Source organism: Pongo abelii, chromosome 7 (genome assembly GCF_028885655.2).
Source record: "Pongo abelii isolate AG06213 chromosome 7, NHGRI_mPonAbe1-v2.0_pri, whole genome shotgun sequence".
Lineage (NCBI taxonomy): Eukaryota > Metazoa > Chordata > Mammalia > Primates > Hominidae > Pongo > Pongo abelii.
The window spans coordinates 19,692,255-19,719,472 of NC_071992.2; the positions used below are offsets into that span (position 1 = coordinate 19,692,255).

Genomic DNA, 27,218 nt, shown 5'->3' on the forward strand with positions numbered 1-27,218 from the left:
CTAGAAGGCCCTTGCACTCAACTAAAACTGACAGGTGTTTTACCTTTCCAGTCAGGCACATTGAAGGCCTTATGACTTTATTGATTTTTGTTTTTTAAAGGGAGGACCTGCCAATTTACTAATCTTAATGGAGCTGTAACAGAAGAGTATAAATAAAAAGATAATTCAGAGAAAATTTACTGAAATTAAGTTTGGATTAAAATCATCTGGCTCTTTTAAGGAAAAAGGACATTTAACCAAAAGTGGCGTTAAATATCAACAATATTTATGATTCTCTCACTCAGTAGATACATAATGACGTTTGGCAAATTGTTTAACTTCCGTGGAACAATCCCCTCATATGTAAAATCAGGAGGTTGGACTACATTGTAAGTGTCCTTTTGTTTCCACCTCTTCGTGACCGGGATGTGGGTGAGGAAGGGGCAAAAAAGCGATCCCGGTCTTGGCTTCTTCTTCAGGAATGGGCCGGAGCTGACACCCCCACGGAAAACCGCACAGCGCCTCAACTCTTTCTCCAAGGGCTGAGGGATCAATGCACTTCCGCATAGGCCTAGGGCCCCACGTTCCGCGATCAGCGCCGGAAGCGCACACCATGCTGGGATTTGTAGTCCTCCACTTGCGGCCGGCGGGCGTTTAGAACGCGAAGTGTAGTTGGCATTCTGGGATACATAGTTCCTGGGCGGGTGGGGGCGGATTCGTTCGTGTAATCTGTTTTCGGCTTAAAGAGCCAGAAGCGACACCACAGACTCCGGAGGGTCACATGACTCCAGTCTAGATCGCACTGCGGCTCCCGCCCGGGCGAGTTCTCGCCCCCGCGCGGCCGTTGCCGAGGAGACGGCGCATGTCCCGCCGCGCGTTGCCCACTCTGCAGTCCCCCCGCCCCTCTTCTCCCACCACAATGAGATCCTAAGATGGCGGTGGCTGCGGCGGTTGGTGCTGCGTAGCTGAGGTCGAAAAGGCGGCCACTGGGGCCAAGGCAGCCAGGAAACGTGTGGGCCTCTCTGCTGCGGTCTCCGAGGGCCGACCGCTGCTGGCGGCGGGTCGTGGGGGCTGACTGCCGCTCTGCCTTTCACAGGAGAGGCTCCTTCTTGTAGAGGTAATGCCTGCGCGTCCCCAGCCCTTGGCAACCGAGGGCGGCGCGCCCCAGGGGCGGGAGAGTAACGGCTCCGGGACACTTGGGCCTGTTGGGTCTGGCCATGGGCCCACGCCTCCTCGGTAGGCTCCCGAGTCTTCCTGCCCCGGGCTTCCCGTGCCCTAGGCGGTCAGTCCGCCTCCTCCCTCAGGACCGACCGCCGGGATCCCCGGGTGAGCACCTCGGGACGCGTTGGTGATTGCCGGACCCCCTTCTTGCCTTCTCGTCCCTCCTGCTGGCCCTGTCGGGGAGGCTGTCCTGCGTCCCGGTGGCTCCGGGAATGCCCCTTGCGGGCAGAGGAAGCGGAGCGGGGGCTCTGGTTTGGGTGCCGGGGCACTGGGTCGAGTTCTCAGAGAAACAGGCCTTGGTGGCCATAGTTCTTCCCCGCGTTCCCTCCGATTTTATTCTGTGGAGCTCTCGGTGTCCAGAGTTTGGGGTGCAGAAGGGCGGATGAGGAGCGACGCGACTCTGAAGAGTTGCATTTGGGCTGTGAGCTGCAGGATTTCCGCCGTCTCTGGTGCTGTGGGAGCCGACGGGCCGGGGGAGGCGTTCCTGGGAATGTTAATGGAGTAATTATTGCCCCTTCTTTCTCCCCTCCTGCAGATCTAGTTAGAATTGGGCCTAGAACCGGGAAAGACTAAATGCCAAGTGGGACTGGGGGAAACGTTGTTTGGTTTGCAGAAACTGGCGTTTGGGGATTAGGCCCCGCCAGGGAGGCTGGGCGCGCCAACTTTGCATCCCTCAGCCTACTCCCCAGGAACTAGCCTGGTTTAATTTTTTTTTTTTTTTTTTTGACCGAGTTGAGGTCTGTATCGTGTGTCTTACGGGTGACGGTTCGTGTTTGGGAGCTGGAAGAAGCGGGCTTTCTGGGCGCCCCTACCACCCCCGCCCCATAATCGCTTTCCAGACTCCGCCTGCTGGTGTTCTTTGGTTACCGGAGTGGGTGTTGCAGAGCCTCGGGTGCACCTGCTCCTTTCTTTTCCTGGCACCTTCCTGGTGAGGACCACTGAACACCAATATAATAGAATTTTTGAATTGAAGGTAAACCTGGTATTTATGTAGTGACGAGTTTATTATGAAGTACAGTAGCTTTTAAATGAGCAAACATTTTTTAAATCATCGGATATACGAGGTTGTTAAATAGTTTGAGTAACAGGAAGCTCGATCAATCAGAGGAGTAAACTTTGGCATAGACTATTAAAGGATAGTTAGGGCTAACTATCTTTGTTATACTGTTCTGAAATAGATATCACTTTGCTGTTTGGTAGGATTTCAGAAGTTTAGAGCATTTAAGCATTTATGCATATCACACTATTTTCCAAAAGAATTGAGGTAACTTAAATTTAAAATATGGATGTTATATTTTTCCCCTTCTTTTGATCCTTCTAAACATATTTTAGACCAGAACTATAGTATTTGTTATTCTGTATTTCATAGTGTCAGTAATTTACTTAAGTGATACGTATTTTTAATCCTAAGCAGGAAACAGCTTTGAAGTGTGAAGCGGGAAAAGAGCAGTTCTGAGCTGCAAAAATTAGTTTCTAAACAGGTAATTTGACATTATTATCTATTATCCTTTGTATTAGAGTTGGAGAAGACTTTATGGTGGACACTGCTGTCACAATTACAGTGCATGACTGAGGACCCTCTCTGCTTAGTAAACACACTTTCTGGGTTCACTGCCCTGTTTGCTCTGCTTTTCCGCGTGCTGCTTTGGCCTGCCCGTGTATCTTTGTTAGGAAAGGCCCTGTCATTCCTTATTATTAAGTACTAGAATGGTTTATGCAGTACGGTTTGAAATTTATTTGTCTTCACAGAATTTTTTCAACCTGTTTGAATTTGTCCTATAACTGGATAGCCTCTCTTTCCAAATCCATTTAATCTCAAGTTCTCTTCTACAACATTCCTATTAATTGGCTGTTCATGAACTCTACTTTTTGAACTTGTTATGCCTTGACCGAAGTTTAGTTGTCTAAAATTATTTTATTATTATTTTTTGTACTTCGATCTCCCTTTCCTGGTATAAAGTTACTTTAAACATTACTTTTAGCGCATGGTGCATTGCCACATGCAAGTGACATAAAGGTATTCTCTGTCCAGCAGAATAAAGTCAGTGTTGTAGAATGTAAGTTCGCTAGGAGAAGTTCAATAATTGTTTGCAAAGGGCAGTTTGGAAAAATGGCTAAAAGATAATTAGAAGTTTGTTAAAAGCTTTTTGGAAATAATTGCTCTTCAGAAAAAACCTCAGAAATAAATAACCTAAATTTAATTCTACTCTTAACATTTTAAGAAAGTTCATTTTGAAAGTTTTGTAGAAATTGGCTGGGCGCAGTGGCTCACGCCTGTAATCCCAGCACTTCGGGAGGCCGAGGTGGGCGGATGACGAGGTCAGGAGATCGAGACCATCCGGCTAACATGGTGAAACCCCATCTCTATTAAAAATACAAAAAAGATTAGCCAGGCGTGGTGTCGGGCACCTGTAGTCCCAGCTACTCTGGAGGCAGAGGCAGGAGAATGGCGTGAACCTGGGAGCAGGAGATTGCAGTGAGCCGAGATTGTGCCACTGCACCCCAGCCTGTGCGACAGAGTGAGACTCAGTCTCAAAAAAAAAAAAAAAGAAAGAAACTTTTGTAGAAATCAATATATATTCTTGCTTTCTACAAAAGCAGACAGATTTTTATTTTATAGCTCTCGTATGAGGACCTGAAATGAGACTGTCATGAGAAATTACAAATAGGTAGTTGATGTATATCTTAATTATCGTTCTCAGTGGGGTTTTTTTTTTTTTTTTTTTTTTTAAACTGGAAGACTAACAAAACAGGGCAAGAAAAATGGAACTCAAGGGAAAGGTCACATGTGAGTGTGTGTATTAGAGTTGTTAATCCTAGAGTGATTGCTGTATGGTAGGCTTTAGTAAAATAAACAATAATTACAAAATTATTTATAAAATTTTCGTTTTAGCACATTGGGGAACATGATGGATAAGACGAATAAAAATAAAGGGTAATTGAGTTAACTTCAATTGGAAGACCTGGGTTTTTTCAGTAGGAGATTTGGCAATTTTTTTCTGAAGGAGGAAAGTGGATTTGAGACTTGGAGAAACTAGTAAGGCTGTGAGATTCACAATACAGAGCTAAGAAGACAACCAGAGATACATAGCAGTACTTTCATTTTTACAGATTTGAGTGCCCTACAACGTGCTATGTAATGACTAAAGTACTAGAGATACAACGGTGTGCAAAACAGACAGGGTGCTTTTCTTCATGGAGTAAACTTACATTTTAAAAGTATCTATGTGTATGTAGAGTGTAGTATACCTTAATAGTGATCACAGTCAATGCCATTTTATGATGATTTCCCCGCTTCTTGACAGCTTGAGAATAGTAGCAGGGAAAACAGATAGTGGACTTTAGCCAGAATTGAGTTGACACAGTAGGCAAGTAGGTGAGAAGTGAAGGATGCTAGCTAGCAAGGCATTTTTGCAATGACTTACTTGGGTTTGGGTTTGAGTAAAGAATCAAGGGATTGATGGATTTAGGGAGAGAGAAACGATCAAGGGGCTGGTAGTATTCAGGAAGGCTAAGAGCAGTTTCAGCAGGAATAAAGTGAGAGAAGTAGAATGCAAAAACTTATGATCAGAAAGAGGAACTTCAGAAGTTCAGGATCCTGAACAAATTATCAGTTCAGTATTGGAATAGAGAAGATGAGATGGATATTGGAATTGAGGCCAGAGTCCTAGAAAAGTCATTGCAAGTGTTTAGTTCATGAAAGCAGGGAATGAAGTAGAAAGTGAAACCATGTGCCAGTTACTATCAGGAAAAGTATAAGAGTATCTTGGATATTTTCAGGGGTGATTATGAGTAATTTAATGCCGTTTGAGAAAAAAATAATTTTTTTCTTTGCTGAGTACTTTGTTTTTTTTTTTTTTTTTTTTTTGGAGACAGAGTCTTGCTCTGTTGTCCAGGCTGGAGTGCAGTGGCGCTATCTTGACTCACTGCATCCCTCTCCTCCCGAGTTCAAGCAATTGCTTCTCCTTACTCAGCCTACCAAACAGCTGGGATTACAGGCATGCCCCAGCACGCGTGGCTAATATTTGCATTTTTAGTAGAGGCAGAGTTTTGCCATGTTGACCAGGCGAATCAAGTGATCCGCCCGCCTCAGCTTCCCAAAGTGGTGGGATCACAAGCATGAGCCACTTCACCTGGCCTGATTACTTGATTACTTTGAATTTCTTCTTTACCTTGTATTATTTCAAAAGTAAACTGTAGTCATAGGTATTTTCATGGTAATTGATACTGTGATATTCTACCGTAATAAGTCTCTGTAGTTAGAATCCTGCAAGGGGATATTCTTTTTTTTGGCGATGGAGTCTTGCTCTGGCACCCAGACTGGAATGCAGCAGCACAGTCTTGGCTTACCGCAACCTCTGCCTCCCAAGTTCAAGTGATTCTCCTGCCTCAGCCTCCCAAGTAGCTGGGATTACAGATGCGTGCCACCACGTCTGACTAATTTTTGTATTTTTAATATAGATGGGGTCTTACCATGTTGGTCAGGCTAGTCTTCAACTCCTGACCTCGTGATCCGCCCGCCTCGGCTTCCCAAAGTGCTGGGATTACAGGTGTGAGCCACTGCACCCAGCCTAACAGGATTTTCTTAAAAAAAAAAACAAAAAAAAAACAAAATTAGTCATTGAAAGTAGGTTAAAATTGCCATAGTATATTTTCATTTTTCTGTCTTTGTAAAAAAAAAAAAAAAAAACCACTAAGGCTGTCAAAAATACCTAAATGAAACTTGAAAGTAACAGTTTCAACTTTGTTTAGTAAGGCATAGCATGAGTAGAAGTGCGTGTTTAAAGTAGAAGGATTTTATTTTTATCCCCGTTCAGCTGCCCATAGTACTGTCATCAATCACTTCTACCAATTGTTTTCTTACAGCTTCAACTTTCTTATCTTACTGTCTGTTAAACTTGCGTGGCAAAATTTGAACCTTGGATGGATTCAGTGGAGTGTTTATATTGAGGGTTATGAGCACTGCTGGAAAAAATATCTGTAGTACGTGTTATATCAGTGAATAGTCTCTCGTTTCCCTGAGTCCGTAGTGCTGCCCACGGTCGTTCTCCATTCCCTACTTTTCTACGATCTCTCAGACACTGCTGTCTCACCCTCACATTTAATGTACAGTCCTTCCTACTTCACAACACTTAGGAACACCCTTGGTTTCCTACCACCACATCTGCTAACCAGCCTCCAACCAATTCCATCCTTTCTTGTTTTTTTTCCAATTAAAGAGGTGTTCTTCCTCCTGTCTAAAGCTAATCATTTGTCTTTTGCTCTGGATCCCAATGGCCCCCGCTTTCTCAGACCCCACATGCTAGTTGCTTTCTCTTCTGCATTTTTAGTATCTCTCTCTTTTTTTTTTTTTTTTTTTTAGTGAGGCGGAGTTTCTCTCTTGTTGCCCAGGCTGAGTGCAATGGCACGATCTCAGCTCACTGTAACCTCCGCCTCCCGGGTTCAAACGATTCTCCTGCCTCAGCCTCTTGAGTAGCTGGGATTACAGGCATGTGCCACCATACCTGGCTAATTTTTGTATTTTTAGTGGAAACAGGGTTTTGCAGTTTTGGACAGGCTGGTCTCAAACTCCTGACCTCAGGTGACCCACCTGCCTCAGCCTCCCGAAGTGCTGGGATTACAGGCGTGAGCCACCGCACCCGACCAGTATCTCCCTCCTTACCAACAAATTGTAAACGTACTCAAGGTACTTCTATTTTAATAAAACTTTCTTTATGACCATCTCTGCTTGCTTCTTATCATAGGCTGATTCCTTAAAAATATTAGCTAATGACTTCCTTTATTTTTTCCCTCTTCTTTCGAATAATACATTCCAATTATGGAATTGACCCTCACTACCCCTGCTGAAATTTCTCACCAAAGTCAACAGTAACCTTGTTGCTAAATCCAGGAGGATACTTCTCAGTACTTCTCTTATCTGTCAAGGTAACTGTTTGGTTTCTTATCACATTCTCATTGATACACTTTTCCCCTTTTGACAGGCTCTTGTATCTTTCTGTACCTTATTAGTATTTTACTGTGTCCTTTTCCTCTGCCTCTCTGTTTAATACCAGTGTATTTAAGATCTGGTCTTTTCTTACTCTTTATCGTCTCCCTGAGTCCTCTGTCCCACTTTTTGAGTGGATGACTCTCCAGCCCAGATTTCTCTCTTGAGAGATAGATTGCTATTTGTCAACCGGACAATTTAATTGGGTGTACTATAGGCACCTCAAACTCTCCATTTCTAAAACTTGAACTCATTATCATCCTCTCTCAACAAAGAAAACTTGTTTCTTTTCTAATCAGTTTAACTGTGTGTCACATACCCAGTTTCTAGCAACCTAGGGTTTATCCTTTAACTCTTCTGCTTCCTTATCGCCCGCCTTGCAATACAGTAGTCTGCCCTTTTCTGTGTGGGATACCTTCCAGAGACCCCCAGTGCATGCCTGAAACTGTGGGTAGTACCAAACTCTATGTGTATGTTATTTCCTGTATGTATGTAACTGTGATAAAGTTTAATTTATAAATTAGGCTCAGTAAGAGATTAACAATAACTAATAAGATAGAATAGTCACAACAATATACTGTAATAAAAGGTACAAGAATGTGGTCTCTGTCGCTCAAAATAACGTACGTTACTCACCAGTTTCCTGACCATGGTTGACTATGGGGAACTATAATCCTGCAACACAAAACTGCAGATAAGGGGGGGACTATAGTCACCAACTTCTATTGATCCTGCACAGAAATTTTGCTTGAATTGGTATATTGGTATTCTGTACATCCTTAGTGTTTTTGTTATTGGAATACTTTCTTCTTTTTTTTTTTTTTTTTTGAGACAGAGTCTCGCTCTTCCGCCCAGGCTGGAGTGCAGTGGTGTTATCTTGGCTCACTGCAAGCTCCGCCTCCTGGGTTCACAACATTCTCCTGCCTTAGCCTCCCGAGTAGCTGGGACTACAGGTGCCCGCCACCATGCCTGGCTAATTTTTTGTATTTTTAGTAGAGACAGGGTTTCACCGTGTTAGCCAGGATGGTCTCTATCTCCTGACCTCGTGATCCGCCCGCCTTGGCCTCCCAAAGTGCTGGGATTACAGGCGTGAGCCACTGTGCCTGACAGTTACTGGAATACTTTCTGTACTTGCAAGTACTAGTGTATATTAATGTGTTTACAGAATAAAATTTAGAAGGCAGAGGTCCCGTATTTTTAATGGTGACATTTAGGTGGTTAAAGAGGTTGACATAAAGAAGAGAGAAATAACATGCCATTACTCTTATGAGGGAGATACTTAGTATTTTTGGGAAATGTTGTGAATGTGGCTGGGTGCCGTGGCTCACACCTATAATCCCAGCACTTTGGGAGGCCCAGGCGGGCGGATCACGAGGTCAGGAGATCGAGACCATCCTGGCTAACATGGTGAAACCCTGTCTCTACTAAAGATACAACAAAAATTAGCCGGGCGTGGTGGCAGGCGCCTGTAGTCCCAGCTACTGGGGAGGCTGAGGCAGGAGAATGGCGTGAACCTGGGAGGCGGAGCTTGTAGTGAGCCCAGATGGCGCCACTGCACTCCAGCCTGGGTGACAGAGCAAGACACTGTCTCAAAAAAAAGAAAAAAAAGAATTCATCCATATGCAATTATTTCTTTAGCTTCACACTAATAGTTTTACTTTTTAAAGGCGTACTAATACTGTGCCTTTTAAACACATTTGGTGTCATCATTATTAAGTTATGAAGTATTCTACCCCCTATGGCAATCACAGTGTAACAGTGGATGAAATTGTTCATTTTACCAACCTAATAGATTAGACTTTAGTAAATTTTCTTTTAAAAAATACTGGAAAAAAAATCATCTGTTTTTCCCAAACTAATTAGAGTGTACAGTTTTAAAATTGTTTTAGAAACTTAGTAGTGTTCAAAGTCGTTAGCCAGAAATAGGTCTTTGGAACAAGCTCTGCATTTTAGGGGGAATTGATTCTAATAGGAAAATAGAATGTGTAAAACATTCTTTCTCCAGGTATATTCTTTTTTTTTGAGATGGTGTCTTGCTCTTGCCCAGGCTGGAGTGCAGTGGCGTGATCTCAGCACACTGCAAACTCTGCCTCCCGGGTTCAATTGATTCTTCTGCCTCAGCCTCCTGAGTAGCTAGGACTACAGGTGTGTGCCACCATGCCTGGCTAGTTTTTGTATTTTTAGTAGAGATAGGATTTCGTTATGTTGGCCAGGCTGGTCGTGAATTCCTGACCTTGTGATAACGCCGACCTTGGCCCAGATATATTCTTAATACATTTATCTTACTTTACTATTACTTCATTATTCTATTGATAGAAAGTATAGCTAACATACTCCTTTAAGATAAAAATGATATGTAATAATTTTGACTTAAATATCTTAATTTTCCCTTCCAATTTACGTTTCAAAACAATTGCTTTTAGTACTTTTAAATATGGCATCACTTCTGTTGCATGCCTGCTTTATTCTTCAGTATTACAAATTATGTCAGTGTATGTAGAAAACAGTAGTTGCAAAATGTTTTATTTAAATGAGTCTTTTTGATTCACTGGATATACTTCTTTGGGTATTTTTTTTAAAGTTTTAAAATATATTTCTAGTATAAATAATTATGTAAACTATTCCTGAAAATATGAGACAGGAAAAAAAGAAGAAAAATCACCAGTGCCTACCCTGTAACCAATAATTGCTTTTGTGAAAGCACTTTAATAAAGTTTCTTAGCTTTTGTTTAAAAAAATTTATATATAATTTTTCATACTGCTTTTTTACTTTTTTATATTACTTTTTCCATGATACAACGACAGGTTGTATTGTCCAGGCTTCACAATTACATATTTTGAAGGGTACTTAGTATTCTCCCCAGCAGGTGTAGTACAGTTTGCCCAATAGCATTGATTTTGTCATTTGACATTTAGTGTTTTTTAATTTGTCACAATTATAGCGTAATAAACAACTTCATTATAGTTCTTTCCACCATATTTAAGGTGGTTTTCTTAGATTACATATGGAGAGGTAGAATTACTGCGTCAGAAATTCAGTTTTAGTTCTTGATACAGTATTGCCAAAATGCTTTCCAGAAATGTTATATGGTTTATATTCTCAATATAGTGTCTGAGAATTCCATTTTCCTTTTACTGTCATCAGGATTAGATAATATGTAATTTATATGAAACTTAGCAGATTTAATAGTTTCTTATTTTAATTTGCAGCTGGACTTTATATATTCGTATTATTTTATGTTTTTTTTTGCAAACTACTTGTTTTGCTTATATTTCTCCAGTTTTATTTTTTTAAAACAAATTCTCTGTATAACAAAGGTATTAACTATACTTAGTATTTCTTTGAGATTTTTTTTTCTCCCAAGCTCTGATTTGCTATTCTCAGCACACTTAGGAATTTACTTTTATGTGAATAAAATCTGTTGAACTTTTTATTTTTTATTTCTTTGTGTTCTAAATTTAGTAAGTTCTCTGTTTTTAAAAACCATTCAATTTTCTTGTCTTTTAAAAATCTTAATTGATGTTTAAAATTCTGTTTTAATCTTTGACTATTTTGATAGTATGATATAAGACAGCCTTTCTCAGTTGGGAGAGAATTAAGCTCCAGTACCCTAGGGCATCTGTTGTTTACTGTGAATTAACTTTTTTTCTGTGTGTCTGTGATGGATGGTACTGGATATGTACCATCCTTGGGAGAATTGAGAAAGTAGTGACTCAAACCATTTTTTCTCTCTTCTGTGACTGAGGTGAAGAATACCACTTAAGAAAGACTGTTAAAGCTCTAAATGTATCTTTTTCAAATCTGTTAGCAAATTGTTGTATCAGTTGCTCACTCCTACATCATAGAATTGTTGTGAGGCTTAAGTGACATAATGGACATAAAATATTTTAGCATGGTGTTTGGCATATAGTAAGCAAAATAAAATATGTTAGCTGTTACTAATTTTTCTGATTACATGTATTTGAGGATTTTTGTTCCTGAGCTAGTACTAATTTAACCATATAGACAGCATTGTTGAAACCATACAGACAGCTAACTTGGCGTTCTAACCTCCTGACCTCTGTTGATATTCTTGCTTTTATTTTACAGATGGTAACTTTTTTTTCTGAAATGTTTATTCTTCCAGATAAATTTGAGAATTATTTTGTCAAGTTGTAAGGAGAATCCCAGTGGGATCTTAATTGGAATTACGTTAAGCCAATATACATTTAGAAAAAGTGGTTGGTTGTAGTATTTAGTTTCCCATCATGGAAGATAGTTTTTTTACTTATTCACGTTTTTTCTCCCATATTGTTTTACAGAGTTTAATAGTGCTTCTTGACATGGAGCCAAATTATTATTCCTAGATATTTTATATATTTGTCACTATTATAAGTAGCATCGTTTTTCCCCATTATGTTTTCTAAGTGGTATTGGTGTTATTTTGACGTTCTCTAGATTTTTAAAAAATACATACTCTAAGAATACCACCTTTTCTCTTTTCAATGTTAATATTTCTGTTTCATATTTGTCTGCTTGATAGAATTTCTGAAAGAATGCCAAGTAACTGATATGTAGCATTCTTATTTTGGTCTTTTTTGGAGATGTCCTTCATGTCTTATTTTAAGCATAATGTTGACTATTTGTTCATACTTATTTTCAACTCTTTAGAGAATTATTAAAGTAATATATGCTCATTAAAAAAACAGAGTAAAATATAACAGGAAGGGTCACTGTGTTTGTGATTTTTAAGATTTTTTAAATTAATACTTTGTTGAATTTTATCATTTTTATTTTGAGATCAAATTTAATTTGCTATATAATTTGTTAATGTAATATGTTATTCTAATAGATATTCTAGCATCAAAACATCTGTGGGACAAATTCTACTTTCTCAGAGCTGATAATCCTTTTGATATTTTTTGTGTGGTGAATGGGATGAGTTAGGATCTTAGAATTAAAGCAACTTGGATTTTTATCATTATTACTGTTTATTTAATTTTTAATCTTTTTTTTTTTTTTGAGATGGTTTTTCGCTGGTCGCCCAGGCTGGAGTGCAGTGGTGCAATCTCGGCTTACTGCAACCTTGGCTTCCTCTGTTGAAGCCATTCTCTTGCCTCAGCCTCCCGAGTAGCTGGTATTACAGGCACCTGCCACCATACCCAGCTAATTTTGTATTTTTAGTAGAGATGGGGTTTTACCATGTTGGCCAGGCTGGTCTTGAACTCCTGACCTCAAGTGATCTGCTCACCTCAGCCTCTCAAAGTGCTGGGATTACAGGCATGAGCCACTGCACCCAACCTATTAATATTTTTTTATTGCCATTTTTAGCTGAATGACCTTGGCCAGACTGTCTCTTTTGAATGTCAGTGCTTTTGTGTGTAGTTTAATGACTTTTCATGTCCCTTGAATTTTAAATAAAATTATCTCAACCTCTTCTCTTTCAACTAGCACCCTTTGAACCTGTACAATTCCACAGCTAGTGGAAATCCAAAGTCTTCCACAAGATTTTGCAGAAATCTTATTTTCTGATGATCATCTCTGCCTTTGAACCTCTACTTCCACCATTGCTGCTGCTTTTTCTCATCTGTTTGACCCAGGTATGAAATTCAATCCCTTTCTTGATTTTCACATGTACAAGCAAAAACCCCATTTTTATGTGGAGGATTAGAGTTTGGTAGTCTTTACCAAGATTTAGAGAAAGCACTAATACAAATTAAACTAGGGTAGTAAGCATCACTATTCTTAAAATGTCTTCTAGCCACTGCACTTTTGGATTTTTTGGCCCTAGTCCTGCTTCTCTTTCCCCACCTTCTTATCATCTTGCTATTTTACCTCCCTATTAAAACCAAAATTTTCTTCTTGTTTCTTGCAGAGCAGTTCTCCCCTCTTTGAATCTTTGGCATACACCTAATGCCTGTGTTTTCAGGGTATCATCTTCATCCCAAGTCCATTGTCAGAACAAAGATACTTTCTTTCCTGAGAGAAGTTCTGGGTCTAGCTTTTTATGATATTTTTCCTACTTTATTGTTCTACCTTTTGGAACTGTGTTGAATTAAGTAAGTAATCTTCAAGCATGCAGACTAGCGCGCATAAGGTATATTCAGGGTTTTCCTTTCCTTCTCTCTCATTCCAACTACCTAACTCATTTTAATCATAATATGCCTGTCACAGCTAAATCAATTTGTCTGTGATGTGGTTGACAGTGCCTCGTTTTAGTTCATAAAAATCAGTGCTTCAAAGATTGTATTGCTAAACTTCATGGAATGATTTAAAAATTGAATTTGTTTTTATGTGTTATAAAGCTCAGTTCTTAACTTGTTTCGCAGAGAGTTAATTGTTAAATCCAGTATGGCCACAGGAGGAGGTCCCTTTGAAGATGGCATGAATGATCAGGATTTACCAAACTGGAGTAATGAGAATGTTGATGACAGGCTCAACAATATGGTATGATACCTTACTCTTCATGGTGTGTCGTTGGCTATTAATGTTAAAATGCAGTTTTCCCCCTGACCAGATTTAACTCACTGATGCTCTTTGTAAACACTTGCTGGCCAAGATATTAAGGGACCCTGGGCCGTTTATTATATTAATTGAAGACACAGAAATCAAATTGAGTTAGCTTTTAAGCCCCAAAGCAGATTTACTGTTGTATAAAGATGTAAAAGTGTTTTTTTAATGGAAACCATGTTTAAGACATGCAGCTGGGTTTTAGGAAGGGACTGGGAGAAGGAATTGGGAAATTATCAAGAATTACGTTTTCACCACCCTAACTCTGCTTCTGAGTGCATCTGCCTAACACAACTTTCTCTTTACAGACCAGTTTTCTCTCCTCTGGTCCATATGATGTACTGTGGCTGTCCCATTGTTCTAAGGTTTTTAGTTATAGGTGCGGTTATGTACTGACTATTTACCTCTTAGTTCCAATTTGAAATTTTATAGTATGATTATCCTAATTTGGATTAGATATGTGTTTCTTTTTTCAGTCTTCTGTGGCGAGGGTGGGGTGAGGTAAGTAGTGTGACAGGTTGGCAGGAATATTCACTCATAGATTGGGTGGAAGGACAGTTCATAAAGAAGGGGGTTTTGTTAAAATAAGGAAAATATCCCAAGCGGTTTACTATACTAGTAACTAAAAGAATTTTCCAGTTGGATAAAGTGAGAATTTACAGACCTTTTTGTTGAGTGAATTAGGTTATGTGGGTATAACTAAGTAAATAAAAATGTTTTCTAGTTAAAACTATAAGCACTTTTTGTAATTCCATATTAGCTATTATCATGTACATTTTTACCTATAAAAATAATAGCTGTATTTATTGCTTACTAAATGCTAGGTACTAATTATTTTTAATCCTGTTTTGAAGGTGACACTATTTTGGAGATTAGGAAACTGAAACTATAGGAAGTAAAATAAATAGCCTAGGGTCACACAGTGGATTGTTTTTTCAGAAAACAGTAATTAGTTTTAGAACCTAGGTTGATTTGATTTCAGATCTCTTTTTGATACATACTGACTTTATAGGAGGTCAGTAAAGGTATCTGTAATTTACTTCACTATTTATAATAGAAAATCACAACGTAAAAAAATCCTCTTGGAAATATTCAGATTGATTTTAGGGTTGGCATTTGAGGATTTGTATTAGTGATCTTGATAAGAAAATAATCTATTTTCAGAAGGATGGGCTATAAAATTAGGGTAGATGTAATGAGGGGAAAATGGGTTAATAGAAGTAAATATTTGTCTCTAGGAGTATAAGTCTGTCAAAAATGTTTTGTCTTTTTTAATTTTAAAACTGACCATAACTTTTTAATTTTACCAAACTATTTTCCTGGTTTGATAGAGGCCATGTTAATTTTTGCTTTTACTTTCTTAAAGGATTGGGGTGCCCAACAGAAGAAAGCAAATAGATCATCAGAAAAGAATAAGAAAAAGTTTAGTGTAGAAAGTGATAAAAGAGTAACTAATGATATTTCTCCGGAGTCGTCACCAGGAGTTGGAAGGCGAAGAACAAAGACTCCACATACGTTTCCACACAGTAGGTACATGAGTCAGATGTCTGTCCCAGAGCAGGCAGAATTAGAGAAACTGAAACAGCGGATAAACTTCAGTGATTTAGATCAGGTTTGTGAATTATTTTTCAAAATCAAGTTATTACTGTGAGAAATACTTGAAATGGATTAAATAATTTGTCTTAGGAATAAAAAATTGAGCTGTTTATGTAATTTTTAAAAAAAGTTTCAGTGCCTATGGAAAGAATTTTAATTACTGGGGGTGGTCCTGTGTTCTTTAGAGGGATATGAAGTCTCATTTCTAAACTTGCTAAAGACATGCATTTCCGGACTTTATACTATGTTATATAACTAACTCAAGTGATTTTACTATAAAACTAAATTTTGCATTTTGGTAACTGAATAAAATTGGTATTAAGTAATGGAAAGTTCCAGTTTAGTATATATATCATTGGCTAAGTGTGGGATGTGCTGGGTTACCTCAAGTTTAGAATGAAACTATTTTCTATTTATAATCACCAAAATAAAGTTTAGATTTAAAAGCAAGTAGAAATCATAATAAATTCTTGACAAATATTTTACTGTTAGATCTATATGTCATAGAGACACACACATTTCCAAAAATGTAGAAAGGTAGATTCAAGTCTGATAATGATGTTGGTAGTGATCATGTATCATTTATTTATATCTGTTTATCAATTATTGAACACTTAACTGTATGTCAGGCACTGAGCTGAATACTTTTTCAGACAGTTCTTCATATAGACACAACTTTAATTACATTGATTCATTGGATCCAAAGCCTATAAAAATACTATAAGCAAGTAATAAAAAGCAATATGAGTTAAAGTGTGATCCATGGTCCTAGGACACGTTGAGCATCCCTAATATGAAAATCTGAAATTCTCCAAAATCCAAAACTTTTTAAGTGCCAACATGAGTGGAAAATTTAACACCTGACCTTGTGTGATGGTCTACGGTGAAAACACAGTCAAAACTTTGTTTCGTGCACAAAATTATTAAAAATATTGTATAAGATTACCTTCAGATTATGTGTATAAGGTGCACATGAAACATAAATGAATTTTATGTTTAGACTCAGGTCTCTTTCCTAGGATACATCTCATGTTTATGCATATATTCCAAAATTTGAAAAAAAGTGAAATTCCTAACAATTCTTGTCCGAAATATTTTGGATAAGGGGTACTCAAGCTGTATTTCATTTAGACTAATCTTGTTCATATTCGTCGGTTGAGTTGTCTCAGCAAAGTGAAGTCTAGAAAATGCTAATCAAATTTTCATATTGTAGTGAAAGACTGTTACAGAGCCAAAGCTCTTTCAGGTCTTACCGCAAAGCTGTTTGTGTGCACCTTCTGAATCAATATCTGATGGCAAAACCAAGAACATTGGGGTTAAAACAAAATTTTGTCATAAGGTTAATGTTTGTGTGATTTGATTTCTTTTTCATATATAGAGAAGCATTGGAAGTGATTCCCAAGGTAGAGCAACAGCTGCTAACAACAAACGTCAGCTTAGTGAAAACCGAAAGCCCTTCAACTTTTTGCCTATGCAGATTAATACTAACAAGAGCAAAGATGCATCTACAAGTCCCCCAAACAGAGAAACGATTGGATCAGCACAGTGTAAAGAGTTGTTTGCTTCTGCTTTAAGTAATGACCTCTTGCAAAACTGTCAGGTGTCTGAAGAAGATGGGAGGGGAGAACCTGCAATGGAGAGCAGCCAGGTGATAACATTTGTTTCTTTTGCTCATTCTTTACACAAACCTCAAAATACGAACATTAAGATTTAGAAAATTAGGTTATGCACACAGGAATTTTAGTTAGGTGGAATTAAAGTGCTTCATTGATCCCCTTCGTTAATCTGCCAGATTTACTTAAAATAGAGTAAATTTCTGTTTATCCAAAAATATTTTAGAAATGGCATATTCAGGTTAATTAAAGGCTTCTGTTTATTTACAAAATAGCATATTGCCAGTTTTTAGTAAAGGGGGATTGGAAGCAAAGTGATTAATAGATTTTTGTAGGAATTTTTTAAAATGGCAAATATTCTTTTGAAAAGTAGTTGTAAAACTATAATATATTTAATTAATTTATAACATTATGTAGACGTTAGGAAAATTTATATAAAAAATAGTATTCAGTAGTAGAAGCAAAATTTTTCAGATACTGTAGATTAAAATTTTGAAATATATTTTTGAATTGACAGTGATTGGAGTTCTAAGTATTACCAATTATGTTTTGATTAAAATCTAAGCTGGATTCAGATTTTTTGCATATGTTAATTCACATAATAATCCAAGTGTTTTTGGTTATCTTCGAAATAAAAATTTGTAAAACTGTTGCTATTGAACTAATTATCCTCAGTTTTATATATTGTGTACTTTCATGCTTTTTTTTAAAAAAATATTTCCCCTGCAGATTGTAAGCAGGCTTGTTCAAATTCGCGATTATATTACTAAAGCTAGTTCCATGCGGGAAGATCTTGTAGAGAAAAATGAGAGATCTGCTAATGTTGAGCGCCTTACTCATCTAATAGATCACCTTAAAGAACAAGAGAAGTCATATATGAAATTTCTTAAAAAAATTCTTGTAAGTATTAGACTTTTTAAATAACATATTGAGTTATTTTTGTAGTATCTCAGTGTATATTTACTGGTGACATTCTGATGCCACCCCAGAGGAGTTAACATATTTTCAAAAAATCATGCCATCCATTATAACAATTTATTGCCCATTTTAATAGTTGTATGATTTATACCACTAAAATATTTCAGGCTAGAGAAAATGAGGAGGAGGATGTTCGGACTATAGATTCAGCTGTGGGATCTGGTTCTGTAGCTGAGAGCACATCGCTAAACATAGATGTGCAGTCTGAGGCTTCAGATACCACGGTAAGCGGCTTTTTGGTAATTAAAGTGCTGGAAATGAAGGTTTAAATTTTTCTCCCAGTTTTCAAGATGTTATTTTATAGGCGTTCCTTAATGAAAAGTGTATTCCAGGGAAGAACCCCTCAAATTGTTAATGCTGTATGTATTCTTCTGTATTTAAACACGGAAGTTAAGTTTTATTAATGCTAAAAATAGTTTTAATGGTTGATTTGAAAATGTAATTTTTGATGTTCAGTTTATAGAAACATTGTTTTTGTAGTTTGTTTTGTTAAGCAAAGCTTCACTAATTTTAAGAAGCATCGAGCAAGTTAAAATTGATGGTGGAATTAACGGCAATAGGCAACATTAGTGATTACCTAGCATGTAGTCTTTTGGAAATAACCAAGTTCGTTTGTCACTGAGGACACCTTAAGGGTATTAGAATTTTTCATTTCTTGGGCTCTATCCTAGTACTGGAGCAAAACCAGATGACTGAAAAATCGAGAGAAAGACTAGTAAATGGGACGGGATAGCATTTACATTGTGATTTATTCACAATGAGAAAAATGCTGTAATTGCTGACTTGGCAAAATGAAATTTGTTGAAGTACTGTTTTTCTGAAAAATAGTAATTTACAAAACTTTGAGGAAAGATTTCTAAAACTTAGTGTGGTTCAGTGCTAGGGTGTTTTTAGGCATTTTAAACAGGTGTGCCTATAACCGTGCATTATTAAACTTTTAACACCTATTACAGACTAGTAAAGCTTTTGTTTTGAGAGGATAAGCGTGTATCTCTTCGGGTTTTGGGGTGTTCAAAATGCCATTCAGCATTAGGAATTTGAAGGTTCGTTTCCTATTAGTATTGACCTGCGTAATTCTTACCTGCCTCCTTTCTCTTCCCGGGCCTTCCTAATTTGAAGAGGTGATTTGGATTTCTTTTCTCTACATTATTTTCAACAGGAGATGCTTAGAGAGCCTGATCCAAACAGTTGTTGAAGAACGGATTTTACTGTGGGGAAATTCTTTTTCTATTTACAGTGGTGCTAGGCATAATTTCTTCCTTAGGTTCCAGCAGAAATGGAAGGGTTAGGACAATGTGGGTAAAGGAATTCTGTTGGGGAGGAGTGGGAACTTGTATAGATTTATTGTAATTTATATAAAGTATTCATTGTGATGACAATTTCTTTCATAATATAAAATCATGGTATGAAAGTTGACTAATAACATGTAGCAGAATAAATGTTAAAAATGTGCTTTAACAATTGTGTGGTATGGAAATTCCCCAGGATGTGGTACTTGCTTAATTAAAGTAAGCAACAGTCTAGTCTACAGAAAACTTAAAAGACTAAGTTTACTGCTGCTTGGAGGGGGATGCGGATTGATTTTTTTTTTGTAAAAAAAAAAGGTGGACTGGTACTTTTTAAATTGTTTTACAAGGCTGGCTTATATGTTAAACAGGAGTTTGTGTTAAGAAATTAATATGCTACACTATTTAATAAAGGAGGAGGCATCTTTTAGTCTGAGAATTTGGCCGTGCATTGAAGACAAACTAGGGAATTCAGCTTCACAAGAACAGGTTTCAGACATTGACGTTACTACAAGTCCAAAAGGGAAAGGTGACAGACCTCAGAATGACAGGGAACTGAGGCCTAATAGGAAATATAGCCGAAAACGTGGATTTCCCTCAAAGGTATACTTTACAATATTAACTTGGGAAGTCTCTAAATGAGCACTTCTTTTGTTCATATTTCCTCTTCTTTATTTGCTTTTCTGTTGTTGCTATTACTCTTACATATTAATTGTTAATATAGTTGTCATACTGTAATTTGCTTTAGTAAAATTCTGACCCTTAGTGTTTTTCTTTCTACTTTCTTATATACCTCTCCATGGATTATATCTGACAGCTGTTTTTAATTTCCATTAACAAAGGTTTTGAAATGTAATTTATTCCCTTTTTTATAAATTGCGAGTATAATTTATAACACGTTCTTAAACCTCGACCATCAGTCAGTTGCCCTTTGTTTCTGATATTTGTGTTTATAAATTTAGTTGGGGCCAGGCGTGGTAATCCTAGCACTTTGGGAGGCTGAGGTGGGTGGATCACCTGAGGTCAGGGATTTGGGACCAGCCTGGCCAACATGGCGAAACCCTGTCTCTACTAAAAATACAAAAATTAGCTGGGCATGTTGGTGCACGCCTGTAATCCCAGCTACTCAGGAGGCTGAGGCAGGAGAATCGCTTCAACCTAGGAGGTGGAGATTGCCGTGAGCCACTGTACTCCAGCATGGGTGACAGAGTGAGACTGCGTCTCAAAAAATAAATAAATAAAATAAAAATAAATAAATTTAGATGGTACTTTGTCAGATTTTTTGGTTTATATTTTTATTTTTGGAAACCCCTTTCATTTGCTTTTTTAGAAAAATTATCCAGTTGACTTGGTTGCCTCTGTTTTTGCTGGTTTTTTCTGCAGTGTTTAATTGGTTTTTAAATTTTCCATGATTTGTGTGATGGCATTCCAGATAGCGTTAAAGACAACTATTTGTAGTTCCACATAAAAGAGTTAGAATAGGCCGGGCACAGTGGCTCACGCTTGTAATCCCAGCACTTTGGGAGGCCAAGGCAGGCGGATCACGAGGTCAGGACATTGAGACCAGTCTGGCCAACTTAGTGAAACCCTGTCTTTACTAAAAATACACGAAAAATTAGCCGGGTGTGGTAGTATGCGCCTGTAATCTCAGCTACTCAGGAGGCTGAGGCAGGAGAATTGCGTGAACCCTGGAGGCGGAGGTTGCAGTGAGCCGAGATCCTGCCACTGTACTCCAGCTTGGGTGACAGAACGAGACTCTGTCTCAAAAAAAAAAAGGAGTTTGAATAAAAATACCATTTATAAAAGTACACGTATCTGTTGGCAGGAGCAAAGTACTGTTTTAGTAATTGAGTATAGTATAGGTGAGACTAATTTCATATGTTTTATTACTGGTTTATTACCTAGGACTACACTTTCCCATTTTGTAGCTGTTTTATGGGGGTTTTTTTTGGTGTGTGTGGCTATTTACAAATGATAAAACTTCACCTCTAGATATTTTGGCAGTTTTTTTTTTTGTTTATTTTTTCTGGTTCCTACAAGAATTTGAGAGCACAGTTTGAAATTAGTTATGGGAATCTTACTATATCAAGTATCAAGTAAAATGTGCCCCAGTTCAACAGTAGAGTAAATAAAGTAGCTGATTATTTTAAAAACTAGTGGCGTTGGAGAAGAGCAAATAAACATGAAGCATAATAGGTAACCTTTGGAATTTTATTCTCTTTAATCCTTCTGAATAGTGACAAGCAAAATTTGAGAGTTAACAGTAAATACAGTATCTGCCAGTTCTTTTTTTCTTAAGGCATTACATATAATTTAAAAACTACTTTTCTGTTTTTAGGTTTCTTTGAATAATATCCTTATAAGTGATTATTATTCTTTTTTGAATTCTCTTCTTGGCGTTTATTTCATTTTGATTTTCTTGATTCTTAAGGCTGTCTCGTTGTTCTGTTAGTATTCTATTTGTAAAATCATTTTAATTTCTTCCGGGAAAAAAATCTTAATTCCCACCACCTGTGTTTATTTTTCTCTACTCTGCAGGAACTGTCATTCTTACCACCCCACCCCTGTTTCCTCCTTAGAATCTTTTCAAAATGTAGTATTCTGTTAGAATAGTGGAAAACACAGTTGAGGGTCTTACATGAGATTCAAGGTTGAAAGCAACCTTGAGACTTATGTATGATATGAAATGATTGATATTCTAGAGCTCCTACCAAGGGCACATTCCACTTTATGAAATATTTTAAGACACGATGACATCTTGCATAATTTTACAAAAGAAAGCCTTCTACGAGTAGCCATGCGTTCATTGTTTTCCTATACTCATGGCCCCCAACTTAATCTCACCTCTTAAAATTTATAAGCTTTCTTTGTACCTTGTACCTGTGTTTTGCCATTATTTTCATCATTGCTAGTTATTTCGTGTGAGCTTGCCCTGTCTTCTAAACCAGCTATGGTTCTTCAGACATGGTGTCTTATACTTCTGTATTTAGGACCCAGCAAATAGTTTGGAGCAGATAGTATGACATAAAGAAGACTAGAGCCTAAAAACCTGATTCCCTTTAACTGTGACACTGGATAAGTCACAGCTTTATCTTCTCTAGGCTTACAGTTCCTCACCCTTCACATGAAGAAATTGAAGTACATAATTATCTGAAGCTGTAAAAATACATTTGGATCCATTAATAATTACTAGGAGAACCTCAGTTGAGTAGAGGAAAGGAAGATTGAGGGTTCTGTGAAATTGGACTACTGCATATTTAAAACTCAGGGTTTGTTGCCTAAGTTATTTTTTTAATCTGTAAACTAAAAATGTAGTTGGTGAAAGTGACTTTTTCAAAAAAAGTTTAAAGAAAAATATGTGTTTGAAGAATTAATATACACCTAGCATCCTTTTTGGATTTCTATTCCAGGTGCCATCTTCCTGGTATGTTCTTACTCCTACCTAGATATTTTTATTTTCTCCTCTTCTGTATATTTCATCATAGGCTGTACTCCCATCTATTGGCTCGGTTTTTCTGAGCATCAGTCTGAAATGTTGTTTATATGAATGTGAAAGTTACTAAGTAGTAATATTTCACTAATTTTGAAAATTGTTGAGAATTCATTTTTGGATTAGTGAGAAATCTGAAGATAATTGTGTTTAATAGCTTAGAATTCTTTATGATTAGGTTATCACAGTTTTGTGACTAATAAGGATTAAAGAACTTTTTAAAAAGTATGCTTTTTTCTCATTTGCATAATTTTTTTGTCCTATTTATAATTTATGCTTTGCTAGAGGAATATTTGATCAACCTGGAGAGATTTTGTTTTACTCCTTCCATTGATATCTGTACCTATTTGATTTGGTTTTACATTTTACCGTTGACTTTGATGAAATCATTAGAAAATTATTTTTGCTGCATTCTGAGAGGGCTAGCTGTTGATAATTATCCCTACCCTTCACAGTTTTTTTTTTCCTGAAGATGTAAACTGTCTGGAAATAAGCCAGACTAGGATGAATTTCCACGGAAATGGATATAAATATTTACAAGGTAACTCCCCTTATATAGGATAGGAGAGAACTGAGTAAACAGTACTTAATTTGTTAAAAGTTTCAGTTTATTAGAGGTTCAAGACAACAGAAAAACCTCTAATAAATATTGGCTTACCAACATCCAGGTAGGGTATTTGTTTCTCATGCTCATGAAGTCTAGAGATAGTCTAGGATAGAGGCACTGACTAGGCACCTCTGATGTTTACATGAAATAATCTAATTATAGCCAACTTCCTATTTGATCATACCTTTCTTCAATATTTAACTCTTTGCCATGTACTTATTTGTTTACTTATTAATTTTATGGATTTCCAAGTCACAGTGTAAAATATTACCACAGTTACTCATGCTTATTCACAATACTGATGAGTTCTACTTGGGGAGATAAAGAAATTTTTATATAGTATTGTAAAGGATGTCACCCAGAAGGGAGTTTCTCTTGAGCCCATCTGCATGCTTCATAATTTCTCTGGGAATCAAATGTGCATAGCAAATGTAGATCAGTGCATTTTTACTTTCAAAAGAAATCTTTGAACTTCTTTGCTCTCTTTATTTATTTAAAATTTACATAACCCAACAAAAATTTGTTAGCAGTACAAATTTAAAATTGACTAAGTGAAACAAAAGTGAAATATTTTATGTAAATATTAGGTAAAATCGTTCAACTTTTAAAATAAAGGACTTTTTAAAAGGTAAATCGGTGATGAAAAATACAATTATGGTAATACGTTTCGATGTATAATTTAGCTTGTAATATATTGTTTCCAGGTTGTATTTAAATTTGTCTCTGCTTTGCTTTTCGATTTTCTTGTTGGGTTACATTTTGAATAATTTTAAGATTAACACTTAAAATTTCATCATTTTTTGTAAGTGCCACTTATTTAATCCATCCCTCTACTTTTAGACTAAATGATAACCTCCTAGCATTTTCGGGGAATTTGGAAGTAGTTACTTCCATTTTATGTCATCAGACTCAGATGAATGAGCATAATTTAAGAGGAAAATAATGATGCCTTTGATACAGAATATAAAATTCGTTATTTTCTTAGATGTCTGATAATGTGATGTGATTAAATTAAAATCTTTTTACATAAGATTATCAAATAAAAAATGTATTTTTAAAATTTCAGTCCTTTGTTAGAAATAGTAGGTGTGCCTGCTTTCTAGGTTTTGTTGTTGTTTTTAAATATTACTTCTAGTCTTTTTTTTTTTTCTTTTTTCTTTTTTCTTTGAGATGGGGTCTCGCTCTGTTGCCCAGGCTGGAGTGCAGTGGCGCAGTCTCAGCTCACTGCAATCTCTACCTCCCGGGTTCAAGCGATTCTCTTGCCTCAGCCTCCTGAGTAGCTGGGATAACAGGTGCGCACCACCACACCCGGCTAATTTTTGTATTTTTAGTAGAGATGGGGTTTCATATGTTGGTCAGGCTGGTCTCAAACTCCTGACCTTGTGATCTGCCCGCCTCGGCCTCCCAAAGTGCTGGGATTACAAGACTTCCAGGTCATTAACCCAGTATAATGTGCTCCTTTTCTGTAGGGGCCTAGATTCTTCAGTGTGTGTGTATATGTGTGTGTCTGTGTGTCTGTGTGTCTGTCCGTCTCTCCCTCTCGGCCTTTTATTTTGTGTTTTGTATATCTTTTTCTTTTCCTTTTGTTCATTCCTATTCCTGCTAAGCCATTGATTGTATAGCTTTTTACTGTGAAATTACCTAACTCTTAAGTGGCAGGCTATATATATCTCTTTGTCATCATTCTATTCTTAACTCTTTTTTCTTGATGTCTACTAAAACTATATTTAGGGTTGTATATTTAGTAATTTGTTATCAATGTGTATACTTTGCCATTGATAGTTGAAACAGCAACATGGATTTTAATAGTCAGATACACGTATTGTTGGTCTTATTTTCCAGGCCAGAGATCCTCAGCAGGAGCCTATGGAAGAGATAGAAAATTTGAAGAAACAACATGATTTATTAAAAAGAATGTTACAACAACAGGAGCAACTAAGAGCTCTACAGGGACGGCAGGCTGCGCTTCTAGCTCTGCAACATAAAGCAGAGCAAGCTATTGCAGTGATGGATGATTCTGGTATGTCACAGTCTGAGAATATTCTTTTTGTAAGGAAGACTCATACATAATTGTATTGCAGGGTGGATGCTGATTATTACATAATCATATCTTGATTGTTGTCTAGTTTAGAAAACTTCATATGAGGCTTATACTTTACTGTGCTTTTCTCTGGTTATGCAGAAAAGGTTGCAGGGACAACTCCTGGCCATCATACTATACCATGCAGACAGCCAGATCGCTCTCCTTTTCATCAGAGAGTACCCTTAAGAGGTAAAAGAGACAGGCTGTAGTTCTGTTTTTGTACCTCATACTGATAAGGCTCGTGATGCGTTTATTTCCTTTTTTTCTATTTTATTCAGCTAGGATTGTCATTCTTTGCTTGCCTCCCAAGAAAGGGTTAAAACTTCAAGTGAGGCAGTGAGTAAATTTATAAAGTATCTTTAGCCTTCAAGGTTAGTAGTAGCTGTTATTTTAATTAGGTATCCTTTTGTATATGCTAGCTTCTTAGAACTGTATTTGTAGTGTATACATTCTTCGTAGGACTCAGAAATTTTTTTCCTCCTTTCCTCATAGCCATGTGTGAATTAGATGAAAGTTGTGTTGAATTTCTTAGTATTGAGTCTAATTTTGTAAGTTTATCATCACCTTCAAACTTATTTTAGTTTCTCGTTAAATTGAAAAAGAAGATGATTAGTTATTAAAACTCTACAAAACTAAGTTATGTTTTCTAGTAGTCTGTCCCCCACCATCCGCTTTTAATAATAATTTCTCTTCTTTGAGTGCTCTGTTTTTGCGAGTGAGTTAGGTTCTCACTGAGGCTACCCTGTTATGAATCAGTTTATTCTGCTGTCCAAACCTAGCCTACTGGCTCACCTGTCTAATCCCTGTTATACCTAATTTAAGTTTGCATTTTCACAAGGAACGTTATGACTTTCAAATAACTTAACTCTTTTTTTTTTTGGAGACAGAGTCTTGCTCTGTTGCCCAGGCTGGAGTGTAATGGCATGATCTCGGCTCACTGCAACCTCTGCCTCCCAGATTCAAGCGATTCTCCTGCCTCAGCCTCCTGAGTAGCTGAGATTACAGGCGCGCACCACCTCGCCTGGCTAATTTTTGTATTTTTAGTAGAGTCGGGGTTTCACCATATTGGTTAGGCTGGTCTTGAACTCCTGACCTTGTGATCTGCCCGCCTAGGCCTCCCAAAGTGCTGGGATTACAGGCGTGAGCTGCTGTGCCTGGTCAATAACTTACTCTTTTGTAATAATGATATAGCTGTATATAGTACTGTATATAGTAATGATTACAAAGATTTTTGTCCCCATTTCTCCATTGTAAAATTTAAAGTACCATTAGCTTTTATATTTAGGAAACAGATAATTTAGGAAAAGATAATGAAAATACTTTAACATAATGACTAATACTAGTTTGGTTAATGACTAACTTTTTAAATATTTTTCGAATTTGGAATATCAGATTTAAAAGCTTTCCTTTGATAGTTAATATTAATCTCTAAACTTGCATAATCTCCTTTGATCGTCAGAGGTTTCTAGGTTAGAGCTTTAATTCTTATTTCTGTTTTATAGAGAAGGAACTCTATAGAGTTTGTGACTTGCCTAGATTTATATAGAATTTTAGCAGAATTACATTTCTTGAATTCTAGGTCAGGCGTCTTGTTTCTTTTTCTGAATATGAACTTTTGAAAGTAAGCAGATAATTTCTTTTTAAAAAATACTATTATGAGTCAGAGAATAGGAGTAGAATGCACGTGAATTTGAACTTCATACTATTTCAAGAAGAATTTTAGCTTAGTAATTTTAAAACAAATTTAGTCTTGTATTTATGAGATTTTGCAGGGGCATACTAATGAAAAGCTACAATTACAGTATTTAATCTGGTATATGAGACATTATCTTGGGATAATTATGTTACCTCAAAGAGTGTCCCTTTCACCATTTAACTAGCAAGTTACA

The 27,218-nt window shown here is 37.1% G+C and overlaps 1 protein-coding gene across 50 annotated transcripts in view; it reads left to right on the forward strand.

Moving 5' to 3' along the window:
• The first annotated feature begins 913 nt into the window (after nucleotides 1-913).
• PCM1 (pericentriolar material 1) overlaps nucleotides 914-27,218 on the forward strand; it is a 101,619-nt gene continuing 75,314 nt past the window's right edge. For 10 of the 50 annotated variants that reach the window (XM_024250929.3, XM_063726535.1, XM_063726537.1 and 7 more), the window contains exons 1-9: nucleotides 914-1,096; nucleotides 2,615-2,681; nucleotides 12,618-12,766; nucleotides 13,496-13,613; nucleotides 15,043-15,288; nucleotides 16,651-16,920; nucleotides 17,615-17,785; nucleotides 17,971-18,087; nucleotides 25,089-25,266. In XM_024250929.3, coding sequence (XP_024106697.3) covers nucleotides 13,518-13,613; nucleotides 15,043-15,288; nucleotides 16,651-16,920; nucleotides 17,615-17,785; nucleotides 17,971-18,087; nucleotides 25,089-25,266 — 1,078 coding nt within the window. In that variant the 5' untranslated portion in view covers nucleotides 914-1,096; nucleotides 2,615-2,681; nucleotides 12,618-12,766; nucleotides 13,496-13,517. Of the gene's footprint in view, nucleotides 1,097-2,611; nucleotides 2,682-12,617; nucleotides 12,767-13,495; nucleotides 13,614-15,042; nucleotides 15,289-16,650; nucleotides 16,921-17,614; nucleotides 17,786-17,970; nucleotides 18,088-19,563; nucleotides 19,753-25,088; nucleotides 25,267-25,428; nucleotides 25,519-27,218 lie in introns of all 50 variants that reach the window. The other 40 variants (XM_024250940.3, XM_024250941.3, XM_024250960.3 and 37 more) reach the window with 11 other exon arrangements.